Genomic DNA, 27,324 nt, shown 5'->3' on the forward strand with positions numbered 1-27,324 from the left:
TCTCCCAGCAGCCCAAAGAAGCACAGGATCTGGTGTTATCCAAACACACCAAAAACTCACAGACTGTAAATCTTACAGACTCATGGAATCGTTACGGTTGGAAAGGCCCTCTAAGATCAAGCCCAACCGTTATCCCAGCACTGCTGCGTACACCAAAACACCACATCCACTTTTGAACTCTTCCAGGGATGGTGATCCCACCAGTTCCCTGGGGAGCCCATTCCAATGCCTGACCACCCATCCCTGAAGCCACCAGCACTTGGACACCATGCCACTCCTTCCAAGGAACCTTCTGCTCCATAAGGTCATGGCTTAGTGAACACGGCGGTGCTGAGTTGATGGTTGGAGATCTCAGAGTGTTTTACCAACCTTAATGTTCTATAGTGCCAACTCCTTCCTGACCAGAGGAATCCCTGTGGGAAGCACGAAGTCCCCCTTCCCCAGTGGAGCTTGTAGTGACTCAAGTCCTGTCTTCTCCTGCCACTCCACGAGCTCCAGGAGGGAGACTGCCTCAGGAGGTACCTGAAGGACAAGTCCCATCCTATCTCCAGCCAAGCTGAGCACCTCAATACCACACAAACACCAAGAGAGGTGTCTCATGGAGCAGCCATGCCCCATTTCCAGGCCAGCTGAGCACCTCAGCACCACACAAACACCAAGAGAGGTGCCTCATGGAGCAGCCATGCCCCATTTCCAGGCCAGCTGGGCACCTCCACCCCACACAAGCACCTCTGTGGCCACACTCAAACCCAGTAAGGCACCAGACTCGTGAGCACAAGCCCCTGCTGGGTGCAGCGACTGCTGTGGCTTCTCCTGCTCCTCTCTGGTGGCTTCCCTGCCAAAGGGCCATTTATATTCCGAGCACCAGTGCTCAGATTAGCTGTGTGGGTTTCAGTGAGTAGAAAAGGTCTACGAGCAGAAAACAATGATTCATACAATTCAATTTGCTGATCTCTGCTCGTGGGCTCCACGCCGCTGCCTCCGCCGCGCCGTGCCGGCCGCCCGGGCTGACCCGTGGCACGGAGAGAGGCCAGTGTGGAATTAGCACTGCAGGCTGCACAGCCCGGAACGTCGGCGTGCATTCCATCACCCCGCAATTAGAAATGAGGCGAAGAGCTACGGCACAGCACAGCTCCCCCTCGCAGCCCCTGATGTACCAACTGTCCCAACACACATCTTGTCGCTTGTAGACACCCAGGGCAGCTCTTTCCTCCTGTCCTCTCAGTTTTGTTCCCAAATTGGGGGCTGGACTCAGGCTGCTATCAAGCTGCAGAGCCAAGCTGAGATGACTGGAGAACTGGGAGCAGGCTACTGAAACATGTTCAGCTGGACCTTCCCACAAAGCTGCTTTGACGCCGTTCCAGAGACCTGTCCTTCCCAAGCCCATCTGCATTTCTGATTTTGGCTCACTGGTTTTGGGACATGTGGCTCACCTGCTTCCTGGCCTTCTCCTCCCTGGCCTGTGCTTTCATCTGTTGGACCTCCAACGAGTCTGCCTTCCTCCTCCTCATGAAGAGGTCGTGGTTGCCAATGCACAGCTGAAGAATCTGTTCCAGTCAGGGGTGAAGAGCGGAGAGAAACAGCTGTACACGTGATGGCGATGAGGTGGTTTGTATTCTTGACACACAAAAACACTAGAATTGCTTTGATTTGGTGCTTGTTAGTGCTTCCACCCACTGAGCTCCAACCCTGCGAGCTCTCACAGCCGTATGAGGGGCAGGGAGCCAGGTCCCACACCAAACACCAGCTCCTGGGTATAGCAGCTCTTTGCAGAGACCAATTTTCTGTGCCTCCAGCACAGCCTGGGTGTTGTTTTACACCCACCCTAAAAAGGCAAGAGGCCAAATAATGAAATAAAAATTGCTACAGCTCTGCCCAGTTCCCTGGTTCTCACTGCCCCCTTTCTTTAGGCTCAAGATGAACTTGCACCTTCTCCCCAGTGTATGTCTAAGGCACTGAGATTGAAAAATAAATTAAAAGGAAAAAAAAAAGGAAAACCACTTTCCATTTGGACAAACAGAAGGCTTATCAAAAAACTTACTTGGGCATCTCCAGATACCTTTGCTGAAGGGATTTGAGCCCCAGTGTGGGTCTCTCTCTGGTAAGGACCAGGGAGGTGGCAATGCTAGAGGAGGGTTAGCACAAGGTGGGCACACAGAGGAGTGAAAAGATATTTTTGGCAATAAAAGCAGGGTTCTAAATTTGGATTCTTTTCTAAAGGACTGATTTACATGCTCTTCTTCCATTTCATAAAATCATGATCAGAATCATGGAATGGTTTGGGTTGGAAGGGACCTTAAAGCTCATCCAGTGCCACCCCTGCCATGGGCAGGGACACCTCCCACTGTCCCAGGCTGCTCCAAGCCCCAATGTCCAACCTGGCCTTGGACACTGCCGGGGATCCAGGGGCAGCCACAACCCAGGCAACAAATGGCATTTCCCAAGTCACAAATGACTGCTCTGGAGTCAGAGGAGCTTTCAGCACTATGAACCTGACGATGCAGGGAATGAGGAAGCCCCACTTCCTATGGCATGTGAAGCACAGCCAACAACCAGGACAGCAAAGGTCCCTGTGCGACCCAACAAGGGATCCAAACCCAGAACATCAGCTAAAGCTGGTCTCCAACATGGACAGCTCAGTGCAGTCCATCCTTGTCCAAGCAGAGTGTCCTCAGACGGGGAAAAGCCAGGACTCTGGTAAAGGTGTCCCCCAAAACAGGGAAAGCTACAACACAGGGCAGAATGGGAAAGATCCACAGGGGAAGAAAAAGGAACTGAGCAAAGCCGGGAGTTGCATTCACTAAGTGCTTCCACTATTCAGGTCAGCTGAAAGCCAAGAGCTTTGAAAGGCAGCAAAAAACAGGGAAGGGGGAGAGGTTCTGTGGAGTAGTTTGTCTTGAGCCTCCCCCTTCCCTCCTTCAGCGAGCAGTAACTGCTACACCCCACCACAGCTACACAGCAGCAGCTCCCTCTCAGAGGAAAAGCCCCACAAGCTCGTTGTCTCACGCTCTCTGCAGAACCCACTGCAGCAGGCAGTAAAAAAAGACTGTGCACTTACCAGCTTATTCACACGCAGCTTTGATGAATTGAATTTAAAAACATCAATCTTTTTGTCCAATGGCTTAATCGTAAACTGAAAAGGAAAAAATAAAGAGGGAGAGAGTTATCAGAGAGTGGTGCATTTAATAAAAACGCAGCTATAAAATTCCTCCTGAAAGCTTTGGCTCAGAGCAGGTCAGCAGGGTCAGACACGCGGCTCAGAGCCGTCCCCGTGGCTCGGAGCCAAGCAAGAGGACTCGCATCAAAAGCAGCCAAGGAGACAACTGTTCCTCCAGTCAGGAGAACACGGGGGCCTCAGGTGCTGGCGTCCTCTGCAGAGAACCCTGCAGGGGTGGGGGTTCAGCTCAGCACCTCCCCAGGCAAGGTGCTGCTCTCCTGGGAGCTGCAGGGAACACAGCAACCACAGCAGGAACTCAGGATGCTTCCAAAGGGAGGAAGAACCAGCTCAGCTGCCTGATGGAACCACAGAATCATTAAGGTTGGAAAAGCCCTCCAAGATCATCAAATTCAAGTGTCAACCCAACACCACTGTGTTCACCCTCAAACCATGCCTCAAGTGCCACATCCACAAGTGTTTTGAACACTTTCCTTGGCAGCCTGGGCTAGGGTTTGACAGCCCCTTAACGAAGAAATTTTCCCTAATATCCAACTTAAACCTTCCCAGGCACAACCTGAGGCTGTTTCATCTCATCCTGTCACTTGCTAACTGGGAGAAGAGCCCGACTCCCATCTGGCTGCACTCTCCTGTCAGGGAGTTAAAAGGGCAGGAGAGCTGCATTAGGAACACAGCAAGGAGCTGCCGCCCTTCCAACACCTCCACTCAAAAGAGCTCCCCAGAAGAATTTTCCATGCATTTTCTTCTCCAGAACTCAGCCGTTCCCTAAGACATCCCCACAATTCCAACTATTATTCCCTGTCTCTAACTTGTATTTACACTCCATGTGCCAGCCAACCCCCTCTACCCATGGCCCAGCTTCACCCTCTCCAAAGCTCTCCCACAGTGGCTCTCTTGAGAGGAGAGTGGTGGCACAAATCCCTCAAGAGTTTTGGTAATGAAGCCCTGGGACGGCGAGAAGCCTCTGCACTATCAAAAGGGTACTTGAAGAGATGGAGAGCTCTGCAAGATGGCATTTTTTAGGAGACATGCACATATTCCATCACTCCCCCACACGCTACAGAAATAACGGGCTGAGGAGCTGGAGCAGACAGAGTGTGTCCATTAGAGTGGGAGATCTGTCAATACACGGCCCTGCCTGCAAAGGGCCCTGCCCTGGCACTGCCTCGCTCTGGCAGTTTAAGAGCCAATCTTTTAAGACTTTCACAAAAGCAGACGTGCATGAACGTCCCTGGATTCAGGCTCCAGCAGAGCCCCCAGCAGTCACTGAGAGCAGCAGCAGGAACGTGCTGGGAGAGGAGTTTCAGCTCCATGTGAACAGTCAATCTTTGTTAGGAGGGATAACCCCCAGTGTGGTGTCGGCAGAGCTGCTGCTCCCAGCTCTTGGCCCTGCTTGTATCAGGTCAGGCCTGCTCGTGGGCACCTGGTTACACAGATGATTGGCTGATGGAAAGGGTCCGTCTTTTACCCCGAGAGAGCTCTGCTACAGTCCTGTGGCAAGGCCTGCTTATGGAGGGGTCAGTCCCTGGATTCTGGGGAGCTCCCACTGCACTGTCACAGGCAGGGAAGCTTCGGAAGTCACTCAGTGCTGGGCTTTTTGCAGTCGTGAAGCTCTTTAAGGAGTAAAGCAAGTGGAGGCAATTCCAGCACGGATTTACTGCTTATAAAACTTCACAAGACATGCAATAAACGCAGCTGATGAGAAACCTTTAGCTGCTTCCCTGATCAATATCATGTTTAGATTAGAAAACCATTTTTAATTAAGAAGTTAATTCTCTTCCTTACCATGAAGGCAGCTGGTTTCTTTGAGCAGCTCTCTCAGACTTACAAAGGAGCTGCTCAGTCCCCCCTCCACAGCCAATTGCACTTCTGTTCTCAGTTAGGTTTGGGGGCCAACAATCCCAAAGACCCATATTTAGACTGGATTTAATAAGTAACTATCCAACAGCAGGCTTAAATTGCTCAACATCCTAAAAAGATTTCAGCTGCTATGCCGAGCCCAGCAGCCTGAAACCCAAGATGATGTAATGAGATGGCAAGAGCTCTTCTCCCCAGGAATACATCTCCCTGTATTCCATAATACAGAATATATCCACAGTAATAAATACTGTAATATATTCAGTAAAGAAGAGATTTTAACTTCTGAACTCTGGTATTTGGGCTAAGCACATCAACAGCAATTTGGGGTTTTTGAAAAGATTATTACATAGAAGGTTTGAAACCAAAGAGGAGAAGCAGTTCTGCAGTGACCCCTTGCACGCCCACTCCTGCAAGGCTTCAGGAAGGCTTGGAGTAAGGTTTCAGCTGGAGGAGTTGAGCTGCCCTTAGCTAAGCTGGTGAGAGCAAGCACAGCAGACAGAGAAGCCAAGAGAAATCATTTTAAATCCCAGTTGTGTTCTTACTGCTCTCAGGGAGGAGGTGAGACACATCCATACCTCCTTATCGCTGTAGGAAATATTCCGGATCTCATTCCATGGGAAGGAGATTTTAGGGGTCAACCTGTTGTCCGGGTCATAAATGTGAAGACCCAAGGCATCAACTCCAAGGAGCAGCTCTGTGCCTTTTTTATTCTGCATGAGGAAAGGAAAGAGCAGGAATCACTGGGAGGGTCAGACATGAACCACTGTCCCCTCCTCAGCCAGCCCTGAGCAGTGACCCAGCACTGGGGACCAGGAGCTGCTGCCTCCCCTCAGCACTGCTGGGGCTCCCCAAAGTGCCACCTCCCGGCTCTCCTGGCTCTCCAGGAGATGGAGATGACACTGGCAGGAAAACAGGAGCCCCAACCCACCCAACTCACCCTGATGGCAAAGTAGTTCACGCCATACATCTCCAGGTCCTGGGCTATCTTCAGATACTCCATTTCAGCTTCATCTCTGTAGGGCAGGAACAGCGTTTGGGAGGATCAGAGAGGCACACGGCTGCTCCTGCTGATCCTAAGCACTCACCAGGCTTTAAAGCCTGGACTGTCTCTATCACACAGGTCAATCCTGTCTTTGCTGGCAAGATCAATAAAGTCCAAGAGCAAATCCCACTCTGCAGTTGCCAGAATGTGAGTGGCTGCTGAGATGCAGCACTCCAGGCCTCCCAATCCCTTCAGCATAAATAGGAAATCCCTGGCTGGGATGCCACTGTTTCAGATCCATGGCTTTAGGTTTATCCCCCAAGAGGAGCATTTTGCCACCTGAGGCAGCCATACACAGTTTGAATCCCTATTTCTTCTCCCAGCCCCAGAAGCCCCCTGATCCCCAATGCAGGTGAGTCCTTACTTTGCATCATTCCTAAATTCTCTCAAGGGCCCTGACAGCAACCAGGGGAAAGCAGGGCACATGCAGAGCCATCAGCAAAAGCTCTGAGCTCTTCCCAAGGCTGCTGCAGAGATGTGCTGGGATTAACCTGCTGGCAGAGCTCATCCAGAGCCTGCCCAAGCTCCCCAAAGGCTGGTGACTTCCCAGGGGAGGGGACTGGCCCTGCCCCAGCACAGCAGCACAGGCTCACCTTGCTCTGCCCCGGTGCTCCGCGTACCAGGCTGTTATCCTTTCCTCCCACATCTCTGGAGTCATCTGGTACAGGTTTATTACCTGGGATAGATGGGAGACACAGACCAGGTCACAGTGCTGCTCCTGGCTCAGCAAGAAAGCCAAAACCACCAAGACAGGTCCCAGCACCACATTCAGCCTCAGGACAGCTTGGACACCGACTCCCCGGCTCCGCTGAGCTCCTTACCCGCTTGGGAAGCAATTCCTCCTGTGCCAGGAAGCCTCTCTTGTGGACGTTGGGATCGTAGTCACCATACTGGGAAGAAGCAGAGACACGGTTCCCACCCCACGTTAACAACAAGGGCAAGTCAAACACTTCAGCCCCTCACAGCCACCCCTGAGAGACAGCAAACACGGCCTGCTCACCCCTCCACCCCACGAGCAGAGAACCTGCTGCTCTCTAAGCTGAATAACCTGGCTTTCTTTGTCATTTCATTGCCAAGAGAAACAAAGAGCTTCCTTCTCAACATGCAGCAGAGGTGGGAGCAGAGCAAAACTTCCCACCATCACAGAATCATTAAGGTTGGAAAAGGTCTCCAAGATCAAGTCCAGCCTGTGACTGAACACCCCTAAGGTCCTCAAGAGCTCCGTTTTGGACACTTCCAGGGATGGTGACTCTACCATTTCCCACAGCTTCAGTTGATGACCATCACCACTTGATGTCCACGCTGAACTAGATGATGGTTGTCTATTCTGTTCTCATTATCATGCCCTAATTAACACTTCCCCCAACGCAGGGCAAGATTCTACAGCTGAGAGGTCCTTGTGGTTCCACAGGTAGTGGAACAAGGAAACAAGCCATGGACAAAGACCTGTCCCCAAAAATTGATGGATAGCAGCAATCCAGGTTAGGCAGATGGCAGTTCCTCTGCCACTGCTCATCACCCTAATGAATAAATATCAAAAAAATTAGAGGAGTTTGACAGACTCCTCTCAGGCAGGTGGTGGCTCTTCTGTCAGAGGGTCTGTTGCTCAACTGGGTCATGGAATCCAATTCAGATTTGTTAAGTGCATCCACTAATTACTGGTATTTGTTTAGATTTACATCTCTTTGAGCAGCATATAAAGTGACTGAGAAAGAAAACCGCTTATTAACAGATTGAAGAGCCGCGTGTCCCTGCGGTGCATGTGAAAATGAATTTACCTCCTGCATGGCCTCAGAGGGCTGGCAAACGGCTCCTCCAACAACGCAGCAAGTTCAGGAGGAGAGGAACAAAGCATGTGAGGCAAGTACACAGAGTGCTGTGACTTCCACTCACCTGGCAACCAGGACTTCTGCAGTGACACAGGTGGCAGTCCCCGACTGCACGAGACATGGCACCCTTTGCTCAAGCCACTCATTCTGCAAGCAAGGCAGTCTTTCCCTCCCTGCTTTTCCAAGCAACCTCAGCTCAGGAAGTGCAAAATGGTGCCAATTTTTAAACCCAAGACCAAGAGGCATTCAGTGGTCACGTAACAAGTCAGGAGGCTTTTCCTCTCAGCCACCTTTTTGTGCCAGGACCATCGCGTTGTGCACCGAAACCAGAGCTCAGCATCAGAAGTCTACACACATCCCACCTCTCCGCTTGGGAGACAACACGTGGGGATTAAAGACACAAATATTGATCTGGAGCCAATGCAGATGCGAAGGGAGCATGTAACAACAACCTACACTGACTCAGACTTCAATTAATAGAACAAAACCAGCCCGGATTTCATCCGGGAGGGTGCTGAGCAGCAGTAACTCTGTCTTCCAAGGTCTTGGAGCTCCTCAGGATGCAGCACTTTGCAGGTACACGGCCCTTGAGCCCCCCCTCAAAGGAAGCAGCACTAAAAACGTGGCACTGTTGAAGGAAACAACTCCAATAACCTTCGACAGGCAGCAGGTAAATCATTTTTAGGTGATGAAAATAATAGCAAATAGGATTAACACGATTATTTTCTGTTGTGATCTTCCACGGAGATCCAAGACTAAGTATGGATTATGTGACTTTTCATGTGCTGAAAAATACTGCCGTGTCCCAGAGGAATATTTGTACTGAGAGGGGAGTCTGGATGAGAACATTAATTATTCACAAGTCAAAAATCAACAAATGGCTTAAGTATTGCAGAATTTGTTGGCTCAAATGATTTTGCAAACGTACTTTCTAAAGGCCTTTTCAATTAAATCATTACTTTCAAACTGTCATGGAATTTCAGCTCCTGTTAATTGAACTGTATGATTAATATTCATGATTCGGCATGGAATTGCCTCTACCACGATCACACGCCTGGCTTAGATTGTTGGATAAACACAGGCACGCTCAGCTCCAAATTAACACCAAGTATTGCTTGTTTTGGGGAAAAACAATAATAATTAAAGAGCTGTTTGCTGTGCTACGAGATCTGAAGTGCTGAGAGAGTTGCAGCACGGCATTTAAGGGGCAAAAAATAGAAGAACCTCCTGGATGTTCCCAATTTTTTTTTTTTCCCTGTTGATCCCACGTCTTTCCCAGCTATTTAAAACCTGAACCACCTCCAACCTCTGAAAGTAGTGTGGGTGGTTTGAACAGGGCTGGAGGGGAAAGCACATAGTAATTCCCCAAATGAACACAACGAGAGGGAAATAAATAAGCAGTTATTTTTATGACCCCCCTGTTTCCTTTGCTGTCTCAGGTTGGTGTGGATGGACCAGCAGCACCTGGCTGTCAGTAAGTGGCTGTTGGATGCACACACACTGCTGTGTCAGGCTATTATGCCCCTAATCATGCAAATCAGCACGTTATTAGTGAAATTACTGCGCTGACTGCCTGCTTTCTTGTTCAGGAAGGACATCATGATCCTATTTAACTGGAAGGAGATGACCTGCAACATCTTTCTTCCCGGTTCCCTATCAAAGATGTGCTTTCAGCTTTCACTTTTGCCGGGAATGAAAGCGCAGGGGGAATCCCAGGCTGGAGGGGCAGCAAGGAAAGGGATGTCTGAAGAAAAGCCCATTAGTGAAGAGCAGAAAAGTCATCCCTCCTCCACCTTCTCCTGATCTCACGACGGTCAGAACTGCTCTGACCTCATGTGACCTCCTCCCAACACCCCAGGACGTCCAAGGTGCCAAGAGGACAAAGGGGATGGCACAACCGACCTGCACCAAGTCACAGCCTGTTCCCGAGCACGTGAGCAGGAGCTGTCCTGGCCAAGAGGTAACAGAGCTCAGTATTTACCCAACGCTTATTCATCTTGGCAGCAGGAAAAGTCATTGCCTACATATCCTCAGCTCAGGTCAATGGAGAGAAAGCCAAGAAATGTTTACTCATGCACTCTAATAAGAGTGATGAATGTTTCACACAAACAGAAACATTTCTAAAAGCAACTTTTCTTTTCCTAGCTCATGAGTCTCTTGAACAAAACATGGTTTCATCAATACTCTGACTATGAGAAGAAAACACCAATTTCTAGTAAATCCAAACACTTATCATCAAAGAACATGGCACCCAGGGTTCTATTATGAGGAAAATTATATGGCCATAGGGAAAAAACCATTCTGGATCAGGCCCTCTCTTCAGACAACAGGACCAAGCCCCCTCTCCTGCACTGCCAGCAAAGGTGGCCCCACAGACCTGCTCCTCCTAAACCTCTCCACAGCTGTGCTCCTCAAGGACAGCTGGAGTCACCAGACCCAGGGCAGGGCCACCTGCCTGCGGTCCTGTGAGCCAAAGCCTCCCAAAATCCCATCAGAGTCAGAACCAACGCGAGCTGCAGCGATAACGTGGCTGGGCTGTGCTCAGACTGCAGTCACTCCTCGCCCAAAGACAAGATCTTTGCACACATGAACTGGAGCTGAGCTCCTGCAGCTGTTAATGGAGCAGCAGCACATGTTGTGCATACACAGGCAGCAATTATGTCCCCCACTGCAAGAATGTCCTAGCTTTTGAACCCTGGGCTGCTCCTTCCATCCCAGGAATCTCTGCCCTGAGCAAGCTGTCCAAGGCTGCACACTCCAAAGTGGAGAACAGTGTCCTCTGGAATAAATCCTCAGCAAAACACCCACTCTGGGCCCAGAGCAGAACCCAGCAGAGCAACAAGGACAACTCAATGAACACCGACTTTTCCCTCTGTCTGGTGAGGCCAAGCAGCCAAGGTCAAACCCAAGATAAAGGGAGAAGCCAGAAAATGCCCTTTCACAGTGCAATAAAATGGACGTGGCAAGCTCCAGCCCTGAAATAAAGTCATTCTCATGATGACAGGTACTCTGGGGGAGCAGTGGAGCTGGGGGTCCCACAGCTGGCTTGCCTCTGGCTACAGTGGCAAAAGCAGGGAGGAGATCCAAAAAACCTCAGGCTCAGGGAATTCACCTGCTCCAGCAGTAAGCCACACTCAAACAGGTTCAGCAGCTCATGAGCTGAGCATTTGCTAAAGAGTCCTAGAAAGAGAAAGCAAAAAACCCATCCAATGTCTGGAGGTAGCCAGGAAGCAGCCATGTGGAGAAGGCAGCAGTGCTGGTGTAGCCCCCTCACTTCCCAAGCTTTCACAGCTTTCCCTGCCTTCCCTTTCCCCAGGAAGTGGCTCCACCACAAAGCACCTGGCTTCCCTGGAGCAACATCACCCCAGCAGACCCTTGGAGCATCCCTTGGTGCCTACCTTGGCTTGGACAGCATAAGAGGCCAGCAGGACAGAGGCTTCAGGAGGACAGAAGATCTTCTCATCCAAAATCTGCTTCTTCACCTGCACACAGAGCAGCAAAGGACAGATAACACACGTTTAGTGGAGCACAGCAGAGCATGACTGTCACAGCAGATGGCTGCAGTTTGTTTCAACTTGAGCTGTCAACCACACAGAGTTAACAATTTTCCTAACACTAATCACAGTCCAGGCCCAGGAAGTCTCTGGCGGCTCCGAAGGGCTCAGGCTTTCACAGACCACCTTTCTCAGACAGCTTGGTGAGAAGAGCTAAATTTATATGTGAAAAATGACAGCACCTCTATCCTGTTGCTAAAGGCAAGGGGGGGGAAAAGCCTTGCATGTAAACACAGCGATAAAACCTCTTAAGGCATGTGCTAGGGATTGATAGGACATCCAGCCACGGTGCTAAACAAAAGAGCAGCTTGCAGCCAAGTCTCTGAGCACTGCAAGCTTTGCTCTGGGACATTCAGGCCTCATTGTGAGTCAGTGCTCACCTGTGCTGGAGGCCAATTCCTCGGATCCCAGCACGGAGAGCTGCGGGTCACCTCCGTGGCAGAGCTTTTAGCAGCAGGCAGAGCCCTGTGCGAGCTCCCAGGAGAGCCAACGTGTGAGGCCCCGAAGCCACACAGGGCTTTACTTCCCTGGCTTCTGTGCATTAAAAAATTAAACCTGTCATGTTCGATATTTTTTGGGTTGGCACACTTAATTTTCCTGATTAAAGATAGGGGGGGAAAAAAAACAGTAAAAAAAGCCTCCGATTTCCTGGGAGGCTTAGATGGATTGTCAGAGATGCAGGAACATCCATTTGAATTTATAACGTGCTTTGAGTCCTCAAAGTTGGGTACAACATAATCACAGCAGATATTCTGCTGCATCAAGATAAAAAACAGGAGAGTTTACAAGCTTAGATGTGCTCCTGTTTCCCAAATGCATTCAGGAGCCCAGGCTCCTCTCAGTACAGAAATCCCAGCAGCAAAGTCATGGTCTGCATTTAGAAAATGCAGCTTGAATGGCTTTTCCTCTCTGATTTTCCTTCTCAAAGATGCCAACAGCATTTCTCCTCACCGTGGATAAAGCTCCTGGCAAATGAGGCATTTAGAAATAACCCTACAGGGACACCAGTGCACGAGACAAAGCTTGGAAATTAACAGCAATACTTTGCATTTAGAACACTTTTGGTTCTGGAGAAAAAAGATGGACTTTGGAAGAGTGAGGAGCATCAAGAGGCTGGTGGGCTCACTTGGAGAGGACAGGACACCCTCCAGGCTGCAGAGGTATTCCCAAATTCAGGCTGCCTCGACTTCGGTGTAAGGAACATAAGAATGAGTGACTTTTAAAAAATTTTTATCATTTATCTTCAAATTAACAGCCACAGAGCAGCTGAAACATCCCAGTGAATACCCATAGGTCTGGCTAGGAGTTCTCTATTCCCTGTAACTGTGCTTGACACAACTCTTTAGAGGAAAAATGTGTCAGAAAATGGATTTTGTGGCAGAAAATTGATCATGTCTCTGAAAGAGAACTCCTGTGATAGCAGCTCCTTGTTACCAGCCATGCAGCACTGCCACATCATCAACTGAACTGATTTCTCAGGACACAAAGTTTTGTAGAGTAATTTAAATACAAAAACCCAACCAAGACGTGTTCACCACAGTTCCCAAATGCTTAGCTGAAGGGCAGGAGTTCCCGGGGCAGGTGGGACTGTGAGGTTGCCCCTTCTCCTCTGTTTTTCCATCAGAGAACTGAGCTGCTGGGATTTTCTTCTGCTCCAGTTACCTGGAGGCTGTTTCGCGAGGAGGTGAACTTTGCTGTACAGCCTGGGAACGGGCTGGCTGCACTCTGCTCTCCAGGATGAAACTCCCTACTCCACACAACGATGCCATCACGTCCAAAGGCAGCTGCCACCCCTCAGCACAGCTCATCCCATACCCTGCAGAGGACACGAGCCCTTGGCTGACAGATTCATGTCCCAGAGCCACCACCTATAGATATTATGGATCACCTCATCATTCCTGACTGCCAGTTCAGAGGTCTGCCAGTCTGGGCAGACTGCTTCCTCCACAAAAACCATCCTTCACCTATTTTAGGAAGTTTTTGTTGCTGAAGACACGTCCCTTTGGAGAGATGTGAACATAAGGATGTGGAGCACACTCTGCTGACCAACTCTCTGACCCTGGAACCTTCTGTTCATCCTGGCTCCCTCTCCCTCAGGTTGGATAACACCATATTGACTCCCACCTGCAGGAAGAACAAGTGCTGGGTGATTTCCTGGACCAGTTCCTCCTCTGCGTTCTCAGGATAAAATTTGGCCAGGAAGTGAAAGGTTTTGGGCTCCTCTGTGGGGACATCATGATCCAGGACCTGTGGGATACAAAAGCCATTTGGTTTCTTCAAGACAAGACCTAGCTCCCTTCTGTTCAGATCAGCACATCTTTTGTCAGACACTTATAGACATCTAGAGCAGACCTAAATAGTTCAGACACTGTAGTTAAAAAAAGAAAACAAACATTTCTGACACTCCTAATGATGCAAGGGAACAAAAAAAGGCAGAAACAAACAGCATGAGAAATGAGACAGTGAAGGTTGATCCTGATCTGCCATGTGCTCGTTGCCTCTCCCGGTCCTTGCGGAGCAAGGCTGGATCCTGCTGCGCCACCACCCGACCTTCTCCTTATTCCCCTGCACTGGATTTATTTTAGTGGTGTTTCTCACCACCTTTCTCTTGTACTGCCCAGTTAAATGGTGGTTTAAAACCTCAGCAGGAGAGGTGAGACCTCCCTCAGTGTCCGTGACCATCTGGTTGTAGCGTTACATCCTTTGGATGCGAACAGAGCCACATCTGACACCTCCAAAACCCACCCCCCACATATTTGGGAGGTATTTCCTCCCTTATCCCCATCTCCCTTTTATTCTGGTTTTCCTCCTCCCAAGCTCTCTGTATTTCTCAACAACCAAACAAGAGGCAACTCCACTTTTCTGCTTATGGTTTTGTGTTCAGGGGCACAAAAAAGAGAGTTTTAGGTTTCATTTGCTTTGCAGTCACCCCCAAAGTGCAGCACCCCAGCACAGCTGTCTCCCAAAATGTCTCCAGGGGATTCAGTGTGCACAGATGCTGGGATGGAGCATCTCTGCCAGCTTTTCCTGGTCTGACACCCCCAGATGCCACGGAGATGGGATTTAAGTACATCTATCACAGTTCACCCACCACACAACCTCATGCATTCAGAGAAAGAGGAAAGGACATTCTCCTTTGTCATCCCACAAAACCTCTCAAGGGAAATATCCCTGTCCATGGCAAGGGGTTGGAACGAGACGAGCTTTAGGGTCCCGTCCAACCCAAACCATTCTGGGATTTTTGTGAACTTTGGTTCCAACCTTCTTGTCCATTTTGAGCCAAGCCACCGTGTCCTTGATCGTGTACTGGAGCCCGAAGAACCAGGTCTCCCGGAGTCCCAGTGTCCTGCACACCAGATCAAACAGGTCCTTCCCTTTCCACTTCACCTGCCAGAGAGCAAACAGGAAGCAGAGTTGTAAAGATGGATTTCAGAACTTCTCTCTGTTCAACCAAAGGCACTCTTTTCACCTCACAAGGTCAGCTTTAACCCCCCTGGGCAGGCATCTGGTACAGACACAAAAACATCCTAAGGAGGCACATGTTACCTCCTTCCATCTGATCTCATCTGCAGATCACCAGCTCCTCCCTCAGTAGGAAACTGAGATGTGATTTCCCCCTTTTCCAAAAAATGACACTGCAAAGCTCCGGTTTCTTGCCCTGGGAACCTAAGGGTTCATTTAGGCTCTTGTTGAGCTCACGTTTAGGTTCCTGATGTGTTTAGGTTCCTGCCTGTTGCCAGCAGAGAATAAAATCCCTTTGAGCTGCCCCTTGGTGGCTTTAACGTGTCTCCCTAAAGGCCCAGGAAGCTCTGCACAAGCACCACCATCAACACCAGGGGTTCAGAGAGAGCAGCCACAAAGTCAGCGGTTCCACAATCCATGCAAGGAGCGTGTGCTTCCAGAGCCTCTGACCCTGCACGGATAGAAGGGAAAGAGAGCTCAAAAATCCCCAGCATTACCACTGAAGTCAGCGGTTCTCTGGGAGCACATTTTGATAGAGTCAAACTGCATTTTCTGCTGAAAACGTTGGTGACAAAAGCAGCTCAGGAGCAGAGAAAATTGGTCCTGCTCAAGGACCATGTCCTTCGAGCAATCCTGCAGCTGCATCCATGATGCTCCTGAAGTTTGCTCATAAAAGCAGGAGGTGTTGGGAGGCAGAGAGGTGAAGAGGGACATAAACCACATGAATCTAATATGCCAAAGCCACTTTGGTCTTCCATCTGCAGGCTGAAAACAATTGCTGGACCGAGACATACGGCCATTACTCCAAAGCCCTTGGGCAAACAGATCTCGAGCACTCTCCTGTCACTACAACTCAATCCCGGAGCCACCTGGACACATCAATATTAATGCCGGGGCCGCTCCCGCTGTCACCCACTGCCGCCTTGTGGGCGCAGCCAGGCCCAGCTCATCGCCAAGCTCTGCCTTTCAGTAATGACTCTCTCACTGCTCTCCCCCTTCCCAGAGAGCACAGACACACACGCTGACAGTCCCGGAATAGGACAAAGCTGATGCCACCCTCCCGAAAAACACCACCTCCAGACTGCTCGCCGCGATTCGGATCGGGCGCTGTCAACACTTCGGGGTCAAAACGCCAGGAGGAGCAAGTTTGGCAGTGCTGTAATTATAACCCCCCTAATTTCACACATTTCACTACCCTCCAGCCCCCGGGATGGGCTCCAGCTCGGCACAGGATGGCTCAGACTGCAGAAGATCTTTTCCTGACTATGATTTTAAGTGGGAGGTTAATTCGAGGGCTCAGACAAAACAGAGTGAGGCCCATTAAAAGAGCTATTTGGTACCATTTTTGCAGGCACATAAAAGCAGGCTGCCAGCAAAAGGCTATTTCTTCACTAAACTGCTTTGTATAAAGCATTATGGGCTGTTTTTCCTTCTCTAAGACCGTATTTCAGTCTCAGCACAGCAGTGCCTGCACCAAACCTTCCCAGGACAGGCTCCTGCCTGCTGCTCACGCAGTGCCGCTCCTGGGACATCGCTCCACATCCCATGGGATCAGTGCGTTTAACCTGGAATTTCCACTGCCTGTGACTCCTCACCAAACCACCTCAGGTACCCAAACTATGCCCAAGAGCTGACAGGACCCAAAGGTTTCCTCTCAAAACACAAACCACCAGTTGTTTGGAAGAGTGGCAGTGAGGATTAAAGCAGGAGCTTTGTGTGTTTTTCACCCCCGCGTTTTTTAACCTGGTTATGGGAATTTGGAATGGTTTGGGTGGGAAGGGACCTTAAAGATCATTCAGTTCCACCCCTGCCACTGGAAGGGACGCCTTCCACCAAGCCCCATCCAACCTGACCTTGGACACTTCCAGGGATCCAGGGGCAGCCACAGCTTCTCTGGGGATCTCATGCCAGGGTCTCACGGCTGGATTTCTTCCTTACACCTAATCTAAATCTCTCCCCTTTTAGTTTAAAACCATTCCCCCTTCTCCTATCATTATCTACCTGCACTAAAAACTCTCTCTCCTTTTTTACAAGTTCCCCTTTAAGGGGCTGTATTTTAAGTGAGGCTTCTGCTGCTGCATTTTACACCAGCGCTTTGTCACCACGCATTTCTGTGGTGGCAGGAATAGACATTTAACATTCCTGCACAATGCTCAAGACTCCAGCCGTAACAGAGCACAGATCCTCCCCAACTGCGCTGAATTACCTTCATTAAATATATCGATGATCAGCAGCCACCTTTATTCCAACAGACATGATTTCCCTCCACACCTCGGTACTTACAATAACAATCTGCATTCAAGTGGCATCTTTTGACAGCTGAACTCCAACTGCTTTACAGAGATCCAGGACCTCAGCCCTCCTCACCCATACTTTACAGGCTTTGTATCATTAACTGCCACATTTTGTGGTTGTAAACTACTAAAGAAAAAGCCCCACAAGGGCATGAGGGAATGGAGTGAGCTGCTGTCCAGGGAGCCTGGTGGACAGCCAGGACAGGCTGGCCATTCCCATCCATCCTGTGCCTGTCATGCTATCCCCTGCATGGCACTCAAGTGACACCTGAAGCACAAAGATGATTTTACAAGCCATTCTGAGCTCCTGCAAGCAAAACTAAAAAGCTCAGAGCAGAAAAAAAACCTTCTCAGCCGTATGCTGGGGTGGCTGGCACGATGCTGTAACAAAGCTCTATCTCCCAGCAAAAAGCTACATCACGATAACCTCAATGTGACCGTCAGGACAGAGCAGGATGCGTCACTCCAGCATCCTCCCTGTGCTGCAGGCATCACCTCTGACATTTGCAGCTCCTTTCCCATTAGCAGGATCACAGCACGGGTGGCTGCAGGGATTCAGGAGTCGCCAAAGGGACACGGGACTGAGGTGCTTTATGAACAGGCTGTTACTCCACCGAGCTGTTTGTGTTCTTTACTAAGCACAGAGCTGTTACAATCTATCAGCAAAGCATTTTATATTAACAGCACTAAACACTTAAAACTCTGCAGCCAATGGCTAGAACAGAGTATTTCCAGTCCAGATTATTGGCATCATCTTTTTCTCCGGCAGAGACGGCGCATTTGGCATCTATTAACAGGGTTTGCATTATTTATTAACCCGCACTGGGAGTCATTTCCAACTCGCAGCCAACTGCGCGATTTATTTCGGAGCATAACCTCTCTGTCAAGTTTCACAACTGCTCCTCAGCTCCCAAGTCGATAAAGTAGCTCCAAAAATGAGCAGAAGGGTTGTCTGGTCCCCTCATCAGGGGGTGACAAGGAGGGAGGGCAAGCTAGGGAATGGAGCTGTCAAGAGGTTTAGGTTTGAGTGCAGGGAAAGGTTCTTCCCCCAGAGGGTGCTGGGCACTGCCCAGGCTCCCCAGGGAATGGGCACGGCCCCGAGGCTGCCAGAGCTCCAGGAGCGTTTGGGCAGCGCTGCCAGGGATGCCCAGGGTGGGGTTGTTGGGGTGTCTGGGTAGGGCTAGGAGTGGGACTCAATGATCCTTGCAGGTCCCTTCCAACTCAGGATATTCCATGATTCTATAAAATGGGCAGCAAGGGACAAGGGGGTGCAACCATCCTGCATGGAGAGGGTTGAGCAAGGGGTCTACACAGAAAAGAGATTCCCAAAACATTGTCAGGCTGACGCTTTCCTTCCAACAATGTCAAATGTGGTAAAGGGGAAGCAAGAGGGATGGGTTTAATTTCATATTTAGGTTCCTCACACAAGAGGCTCTCCTGGGACAACAGGGAGCTGCCCAAACTCCAGGGAACAGAACCTGGCTCTGCACAGGGGGAGCAGATGAAGATCTCACCTTCTCCTCATCACAAACACAAACCCCCAGAGCTTCAGCTCTTCCTGGGATCAGGCTGGGCAATAAGGGCACAAACAAGTGAGCAGAGGACACGAAATCTTAGCTGCTTCCCAGGGAAGCCCATGGCAGCAGTCCCTGCACACCTCACCCACGGGACGAGGTTAATGCTCGACCTTGCAGAAGTGACTCACATTTACAGAGGATTTCACTGCACCAATTTACCTGCAAATAACACAGAAAATGGCTTTATGCTTTGCAGATCATTTTATTAGGTGTTAGCTCTGTGCTAGGGATGAGAAGAGAGGCAAGAGCCCCTGCTGTGACACGACAGCCAAAGGATTGCTGGGAAAAGGGGACTGAGCCCCAGGAAAAAGTGCTCAGCTTCCACAGAGTGAAGTTATTCCTGTTTAGAATCAAATTTTAACGAGAGAACACGACACCTCTTCACTGAAGCAGGGGTGGCGATGGCAGAAGGGAGAGAGCTGGGCCTGAGCAGAGCATCCCTCCACCAACCACCCGGGAATGAGGAAATGGATACAGGCTGTAGCTATTCCAAAACCCCGTCCCATAGGAGATGCCCCCAACAGTCTACAACTGAAATGGAGATGATTTTGAGACTGCAGACCACACTTATTTCTCCTTCTGGACCTGAATGATAACCAGAGTGCCACAGACAACCATTTATTTAGATTTAAAGCCCATTTGGAGCAAACAGGGAATCAAAAATGTAACATTTGTCCATTTTTTTTTAAATAAAGTGATGTCAAATATTTTCAATTGCCACTTCCTGAGTCACAAGGCAGGGCTGTAAAAGTTATTTTTATTTACTAATGCTACACGACAACTCGATAATGAGCTTTTAATTAAAACCTATTTCTGTTAACCACCGAGGAGGCCAAAAACGCGCCCAGGCGTGAGGATGCAGATGGTGCAGCCAAGCACGTTCCGTGGTGTCTGCCTGAGACAGAGACGGAGCGGGAACACGGAGAGCAGGCGGCTGTGACCAGACAGAGCCAGGGAGAGGCAGGGGACAACAACTGGTGACAACGTGGCCTCTGCCCCCCTCAGGTGAGACCCCACCTGCAGAGCTGCCTCCAGCTCCAGGGGCCCAGCAGAGGAAGGACCTGGAGCTGCTGGAGCCAGTCCAGAGGAGGCCACGGAGCTGCTCCAAGGGCTCCCTCTGCTCTGGAGCCAGGCTGGGAGAGCTGAGGGGGTTCACCTAGTCCATCGAGACCTCAGCTGCCTTCCAGCACCTTCCTAAGCTGGAGAGGGATGTGGGACAAGGGACGGAGGGTCAGGACAAGGGGGAATGGCTTCCCACTGCCAGAGGGCAGGGATAGATGGGCTATTGGGAAGGAATTGTTCCCTGTAAGCACAGACTGAGGCTGTGGCTGCCCCTGGATCCCTGGAAGTGTCCAAGGCCAGGCTGGATGGGGCTTGCAGCAACCTGGGATAGTTGAAGGTGTCCCTGCCTATGGCAGAAGATGGAACTGGATGAGCTTTAAGGCCCCTTTCAATCCAAACCATTCCATGGTTCCATGTTCCAAAGCCTCACCTCACCCTGTAAGTTGGGCCACAGAGGTGAAGAGTTACGGGGTCACACAGCAGCTCGGTGCAGAGCAAGAAGCTCCAAGAGGATGAAAGGAGGATTTTGATCCTGCAGGGAGCTCTGTGAAGGATGCACAGAGCTGTAACACCAGCCAGAGCTGTCTGTGTGCTGCACTTACACACCTGCAGTCCAACACTGCTCCCTGCCCAGGGAAGCGACAGCCCCAAGCCCTTCCTCCATGCAGGAGCTGATTGCTGATGGACACAGGGTGTTTCAGCAGCAGCCTGACCTGCTCTGATGAACCCTTACCCACTCCTGAGCTCCAAACACAGACAGCTCACCCGGGCAGGAGAGGGGCAGCCAGCAGTTCACCTCGGAGTGAAGCCAGGTTAAATGCCTCTCTTCCCATTGCAAGGGCTGTGTGATTCCCTACCAGTGCTCCAAGTAAGGAGATTATTCCCAGGGCTGCTTCCCTGTTCAAGTACCTTTAATTTCAAAAACCACCTACTCGAAAGACACTGCCTGTACAAAGAAAAAAAAAAAAAAAAGGTATTAAAGAGCATCAAAAGTGGAGTCTACACACCAAAAGAGAAAGATTTACTGTCCCAAATGCCCTCCCTCCTTCCCCTCAGCATCAACACATCTCTGGATTAATTAACAGAGTCTGGGGATTGACAGCAGTTTTGAATAGTCTTTGGAGAGAAGTAACAGAAGTTTCCAACTGGCTTAGAAGAGGCTGTGAGGGGAACAGAGGATGCAGAGAATTTTTCAGCTGCAGGGTGAGGCAGCAAAGCCAAAGAGGATCCATGTCCATAAGTTACGAGCACAGATTAAGGGAATGAACTGCATCAAGCAAGACACCTCCAAAACATTAACTCCCAAACATCACTGGTGTGAACTAGAAATTCTGAGGTTTTGGGGCATAAACCCCTTCAAGACATGAGTGAGGAAACAGCCCTTACCTGCTGTGTCTCAGATTTAAAGAGAGCAGCACGTGCTCCTGAGTGCTGGCACAGGATCAGGACACACAGGCACATGGAGGAACCAAACACTGACTTGACAGCTGGTACCCCAACAATTTATTGAGGATCATGTTGTAGCTGAGGGGGATTATTTCTCTCAGCTTTTTAAAACAGCTGCTCCTGCACACAGACTGGTCTTTCCTGTTAAGTCTGTGCCTACTCGCAGAAGCTTTGCAGCATCAAGAGGTCACTGCCCCTACCAGCACCACAAGCTGCTGCCTGAAACTGGGAATGTATGGATTTTTATAAACGCCCTTCCAAGTATCCTGCAATGCAGAAAGAAGCTGAGGGCACTCTGCTCCCTGATTTCCTCCTCCTGCTTTTTTATTTTGGTGCAGTGACTGGACAGAGCTCAAAACCCAACTCGGATTTACTGCACCAGCTCTTCCACAAAAACTCATTTCCACCCAGATTTCCACCACCAAATCCTCAGTTGTTCCTGTTCCAGAGGATGAGCTTTGCAGCTCAGCTACTCAACTCCCTGTGTCTGGTGACAAAGGGACAGCACTCGGCCGCACATGCCCGAAATCAGGACTCTTCTACTTACGAGGGCTTTACATCCAACCTCATCCAACTGGCTCTGCACCGAGTGGGGCATTGGGCTAAAATAAAGATCCCTTCCAACCAGGATTATCCTCTGGACAGAGAGGAACAGCTTAAGCACTGAAGCAATAATGGAATGCATGTTTAGACCAGCAAATACATCAGCACAAACCTGCCTCTTCTCACTGCTTGAACACTTAAGCTGTTTCTCCAGGCTGGCTGTAAAGCTTTCCCAATTCATTTTTAAGACGCCAAAGGATTAAGGTTGGGAAGCAGCTGGGCAGTGAGCTGCACCTTGATGGAGTGACCATCCCTGCAGGATTCAAGCTGAAGATCACAAACACAACAGAAAAGGATAAAGAAAAAACACACCCTTTGGAAAACAGGCCGTGGCTCTGAGGTGGAGAGACGATAATGGGACTGAGCACTGCAAGAGGAAGAAACTGGCAAAGACACCCATGAGGCCAAAGGAAAGATGGGTGGGTTCTCCCATCAGCCAGGGAACTTGGTCCTTAAGAGGGGAAAAACTGCACATGGGACAGGGTGAGACCAACCTGACACCAGCTGCACCACACCTTTGCCATCCCACTCGAGGGACGGGATAAACAGTGCTTTGGATGTGGACTCAAAAATACCCTGGGGTTTTCATTATTGAATGGATCAGGGAATGGTTTGGGTGGGAAGGAACCTTAAAGTCCATCTTGTTCCACCCCTGCCATGGGCAGGGACACCTTCCACTGTCCCAGGCTGCTCCAAGCCCCAATCTCCAGCCTGGCCTTGGGCACTGCCAGGGATCCAGGGGCAGCCACAGCTGCTCTGGGCACCCTGTGCCAGGGCCTCCCCACCCTCACAGGAAAGAGGCTTCCATATGGCTGAGGTTCTCAGGAAGGTGAGGCAGCTGGGGTTGCTTTAGCACAGGGATTGAAGAGCTATGCAAGTGTCTACCCTTCCACCAGATGTTATCAATTAATTAGGTACAGCTCAAACCTCTGTGATGGAAGTAACAAAAGGAAGACACTCACTTCGTGCCTCCAAGATTTCCCCAAACAAATTTTAAGTCTTTAAAGTGAAACCCCAACCGTGATTATTAATCTCCATCACCGTGTTAGAAAGACTAAGATTTCATTTCTAGGAATTATTTTAGATTTAGGCTCAATTTAGAGCCATCAACTGCAGAATAAACAGATGCAAAGCAGGTTTAATCCCTTAAAATGCATGGCTGGGGATTTCTAGGGAGCAGACTGAAAAATTAACACTGAGAAAGAAGGTGAGTCAGCTGGGTCACAGAATCATGGAATGTCCTGAGCTGGAAGGAATCCCCAGGGGTCATGGAAGATCAACTCCAGCCATCCAACAGATCAGCAGCTCTCTGTCCCTGTCAGCAGCAGGTGCCACTCACAGGCCACAAAAACACATCTCAAGAGCCCCCAAACTGCAGGATTCCCACTGCACGTCCTTCCACTGATCCTCTCAAGTGTTTGTGAGGCAGATTTCCCTCTCCCAACCTCCTGCTGGGGTCAGCAGCTCTCCATCCTGCTCAAAGACACCTCAAGGCACACAGACACTTGGCTCAACAGTGCTGCTCACTCTTCTCCCGGCACAGCTTGGGATAGGGACCTGATTCCTCCAGGGAGGAGCACAGTCTTTCCCAAAAATCAACTCTCCTACCCCACTGACTTTCACGAGTGTGCAAACTCCCCTCCACACTCCAGGTCTCACTGTGGGTGTGGAGCAAGCCAAACCCTTCCCTGGGCCACCTTCCCAATCCCAGAGACTCGAGGTGTGTCTGATCCATCTGATCCACCCAGTGGATGTTTCTGCAGAGTCAGCAAAACAAGGAGCCTCCCAAGGACAACACAAAAACAGGGACAGAGATCCAGCCAGGGAGCTGGACTGCTCAGATAGAGCCTGGATAAAACTCACACCTCAAGCTGGGCTGCCCTGGGCTTGGAGCAAGCCCAGGAGGCCACGGAGCTGCTCCAAGGGCTCCCTCTGCTCTGGAGCCAGGCTAGGAGATCAGGGGATGCTCACCTGGAGAGGAGAAGGCTCCAGGGAGAGCTCAGAGCCCCTTGCAGGGCCTAAAGGGGCTCCAGGAGAGCTGGAGAAGGACTTGGGACAAGGACCTGGAGGGACAGGACACAGGGAATGGCTTCCCAGTGCCAGAGGGCAGGGCTGGATGGGATATTGGGAAGGAATTTTTCCCTGGGAGGGTGGAAAGGGGCTGGGATGGAATTCCCAGAGAAGCTGTGGCTGCCCCTGGATCCCTGGCAGTGTCCAAGGCCAGGTTAGATGGGGCTTGGAGCAGCCTGGGACAGTGGAAGGTGTCCCTGCCATGGCAGGGGGCAGAACAAGATGAGCTTTAAGGTCCCTTCCCACCTGACCCATTCCATGATTCTATGAAAACTCACTCCTCACCTGCAAGGTGTGAAACATCACCCACCTGCATCCGACCACTTCCCTCCCTCCTGCTCCAACACTCCGTGCTGAAGGATGAGGCCTGAATTGCCTCTGCTCCCTCCAGCACCAGCCCCATCACGGCCCAGGAGCCCTCAGCAGGGCCACACTCGCAGCAGCTCCTGAGCTCCCTGCAGCTGCAGAAGTCTATCTGCAGCAACAAGTTCTTTTGGCAGGAACCTCCCCCAGAAAACTCAATTGGAGATGCTCAAGTTCCACAGCCAAATCCCACGGGAGCGCTGCTTCACCACTGCACAAAGCCCCTGATCCCAAGGGGAAATGACACGCGACCACACCACTGAAATGAGTAATTATTTACTTTCCAGCCCCAGTTATTGCTGCAGCCTCGGGAAAGAAAGCAGGAACAACAGAGCCAGGACACTTGTGCTCTGCTGGAAGTGGGAAGCTCACATGGCTGTCTAGAGCAAATCCTGAATCCCCAGGAAAAGCAGGAAGTTCTTCAGGGCTGACAAGAGATTTCCAGAGCAAGGGAACTGGTGATGACAAACACCCCTTGGCTGATGGGTGCTGGGATTCCGTCAGGGTTTGGGTCAGGCTAATGAAATATAAACCATTAAATGAAAAGGTTGAAGTGGGGAGAGATGGTTTCAATGCCTGTGTGGCCAATCCCTCTGGATCAGCTGAAAAAGCAGGAAAAGCAGAGCAGATCCCGGGGTTTGGCAGCAACACCCTGGGAGAATGTTTTACAAGTTCCAAGGGCCCAAAAAAGGGAAATTAGCAGAGAAAAGCCAGACCCAACCCCCTGGAGCATCCCTCAGCATCATGGTGAGCTAAGAACTCAGGAAAATGCCAAAATTCTGTCCTCGGGTGTTTGCAGAGCACTTGGGAGTTGGATTCCTGTGGATTCAAGCCTTGACACTGAGATTCCTCGAGCCCTGTGACAGCCACCGTGTAGTGGTGGCTTGGGCTGGGATGGCAGGACAGCACTGGATTAGAGCCCAAATGAAGCTGGATTGTAATGAGAATAAAGCTGAATTCTAACCAGGATCAAGATGAATTATAGCCAGAGTAACTCTGGATTATAGTCAAAGTACAGGCTGAATTCTAACCAGAATAATGCCAAGTTATACGCAGAATGCAACCAAATTATAACCAGAATGAAGCCAAATAACACCTGGAGTAAAGATTAATTATTGCCAGAATAAAGCTGAATTATAACCAAAATATAAACTGAATTACAACCAGAATGCCAAATTACACCCAGGATAAAGCCAAATTAGACCCAGAAAAAAACCCAAAACAATTTATGACCAAAACAATGCTGAATTACACACATAATAAGGATGAATTATAACCAAAATAAAGCCAAACTATAACCAGGATACAACTGAATTACACCCACAACAACACTGAATTACAACCACAATAAAGCCAAGTTATGACCAAAATAAAGCCGAATTATAACCAAAGAAAAGGTGAATTACAACCGAAGTAAAGACGAATTACAACCAGAATAATGTCCAATTATAACCAAAATCACGCCGGATCACATCAGGATAACGCTGACTTATAACCAAAACAAGGCTGGGCCACTGCTGGCCCAGGGCAGGCCCCGGGAACCGGCGGAGGGTCAGGAGGGACGGGGAGGGGGGGCCCGGGCCGCCTCAGGGGGTGTGGGGGTGTCCGGGGGGGCCCGTCCCCCCTCAGCGGGACCCCCGTGCCCCGCGCCCGCGCGGGCCGTCACCTCGCAGCTGAACTCCATCTCGGCGTCCATGGTGGCGATGCGCACGGTGAAGGTCTTGGGCTGCTTGCGCTTGAGGGAGCTGAAGCTCATGCGGGACGCGATGGCCCCGGCCATGGCGGCGCGGCGCGGTCAGCGCGGCGGCGGCGCCATGGCGGCCCGGCTCCGCCCCCCCGCCACGCTATTGGCCCCGCCGCGCGGAGCGCCCGCCCCCGCCGCGCCGCGTAGCCAATAGAAAGGGCAAGACTGGAGAGGCGGGAGTAGAAGCAGCTGTGATTGGGTAGAACGGACGCCGCTCAATGGAAGGGGCGGGGTGGGGCGGGGCCATAAGGGAGGTGTGAGGAAGCGATGGGACGTGGCGATGCCGCCCCCTGGTGGCGGGCGGAGCGCGCTGCAGGCGCGGGCGTGGGACGGGGCGGGCACCGGGACCCGGCGTGGGGGGACACGGGGACACCGGGACACGGGGACACGGGGACACGGGAACACGGGGACACCGGGACACGGGGACACGGGGACACCGGGACACGGGGGCACGGGGACACGGGGACACGGGGACACCGGGACACGGGGACACGGGGACACGGGAACACGGGGACACGGGGACACGGGGACACGGGAGGGTGGCAGGAGACCCTGGCGTGTGCGGGGCCCGTGAGGTGTCAGGGGTCCGCGGAGTGCCCGGGATCCAGGGATGTCCGGCGTCTCTGGGCGGTCTGTGGTGAGTCCGGGGTCTCTGGAGGGTCAGTGGGGTGTTCGGGATCCGCGGGGTCACCCGGAGTGTCCAGGGTCTGTGGGGAGTCCGGGGTCCCCGGGATGTCTGGGGCCCATGGTGTGTCAGGAGTCCGAGGAGTGTCCGGGGTCCTGGGGTATCCGAAGTCCGTAGGGTGCCAAGGATTCCTGGGGTGCCCGGAGTCCGTGGATGTCAGTGGTCCGTGGGGGTGTCAGGGGTCTGGGGGCGTCCGGAGGTGTCCAGAGTCCGTGGGGTATAAGGGGTCCTCGGGGTGTCAGGGATCCCTGAGGTGATCGGGGTTTGTGGGTCCGTGAGGTCCTTGAGGTGTCTCCGCTGCCTCCGTTGTCCCCGCGGCCGCGGGGTGACCCCGTGTCACGGGTGTCCCCAGGGCCGAGGGTGTCCCCGCACACCGGGGTTCCCTGTGTGACGCGGGACGCGGGGGGCTGCCCCTCGGTGGTTGCCAGGGCGAGGGGGCCCACGCGGTCCCGGGGGGACCCGGGTGTCCGGGCTCGTGGGTGGGAGCAGAGCCTGGGACCAGTGCCCGGCGCGGGCGGGGACACGGGGCAGGACCGGGACTGGGACTGCGGCTGGGAC

The 27,324-nt window shown here is 51.3% G+C and overlaps 1 protein-coding gene across 6 annotated transcripts in view; it reads right to left on the reverse strand.

Annotated features, from left to right (window-relative positions):
• The window catches only part of NF2 (NF2, moesin-ezrin-radixin like (MERLIN) tumor suppressor), a 47,010-nt gene extending 20,854 nt beyond the window's left edge, over window positions 1-26,156 (reverse strand). For 5 of the 6 annotated variants that reach the window (XM_082293103.1, XM_082293104.1, XM_082293101.1 and 2 more), the window contains exons 1-10: window positions 26,004-26,156; window positions 14,722-14,847; window positions 13,585-13,707; window positions 11,305-11,388; window positions 6,899-6,967; window positions 6,671-6,753; window positions 5,973-6,048; window positions 5,611-5,745; window positions 3,059-3,133; window positions 1,434-1,547 (exon numbers count right to left, since the gene is read on the reverse strand). In XM_082293103.1, the coding sequence (XP_082149229.1) occupies window positions 1,434-1,547; window positions 3,059-3,133; window positions 5,611-5,745; window positions 5,973-6,048; window positions 6,671-6,753; window positions 6,899-6,967; window positions 11,305-11,388; window positions 13,585-13,707; window positions 14,722-14,847; window positions 26,004-26,117 (999 nt within the window). In that variant the 5' untranslated portion in view covers window positions 26,118-26,156. Of the gene's footprint in view, window positions 1-1,433; window positions 1,548-3,058; window positions 3,134-5,610; window positions 5,746-5,972; window positions 6,049-6,670; window positions 6,754-6,898; window positions 6,968-11,304; window positions 11,389-13,584; window positions 13,708-14,721; window positions 14,848-20,620; window positions 20,733-26,003 lie in introns of those variants that run through there. The other variant, XM_082293106.1, reaches the window with a different exon arrangement.
• Between the last annotated feature and the right edge of the window lie 1,168 nt (window positions 26,157-27,324).

This window comes from Coloeus monedula, assembly GCF_965178545.1.
Source record: "Coloeus monedula genome assembly, chromosome: 18".
Lineage (NCBI taxonomy): Eukaryota > Metazoa > Chordata > Aves > Passeriformes > Corvidae > Coloeus > Coloeus monedula.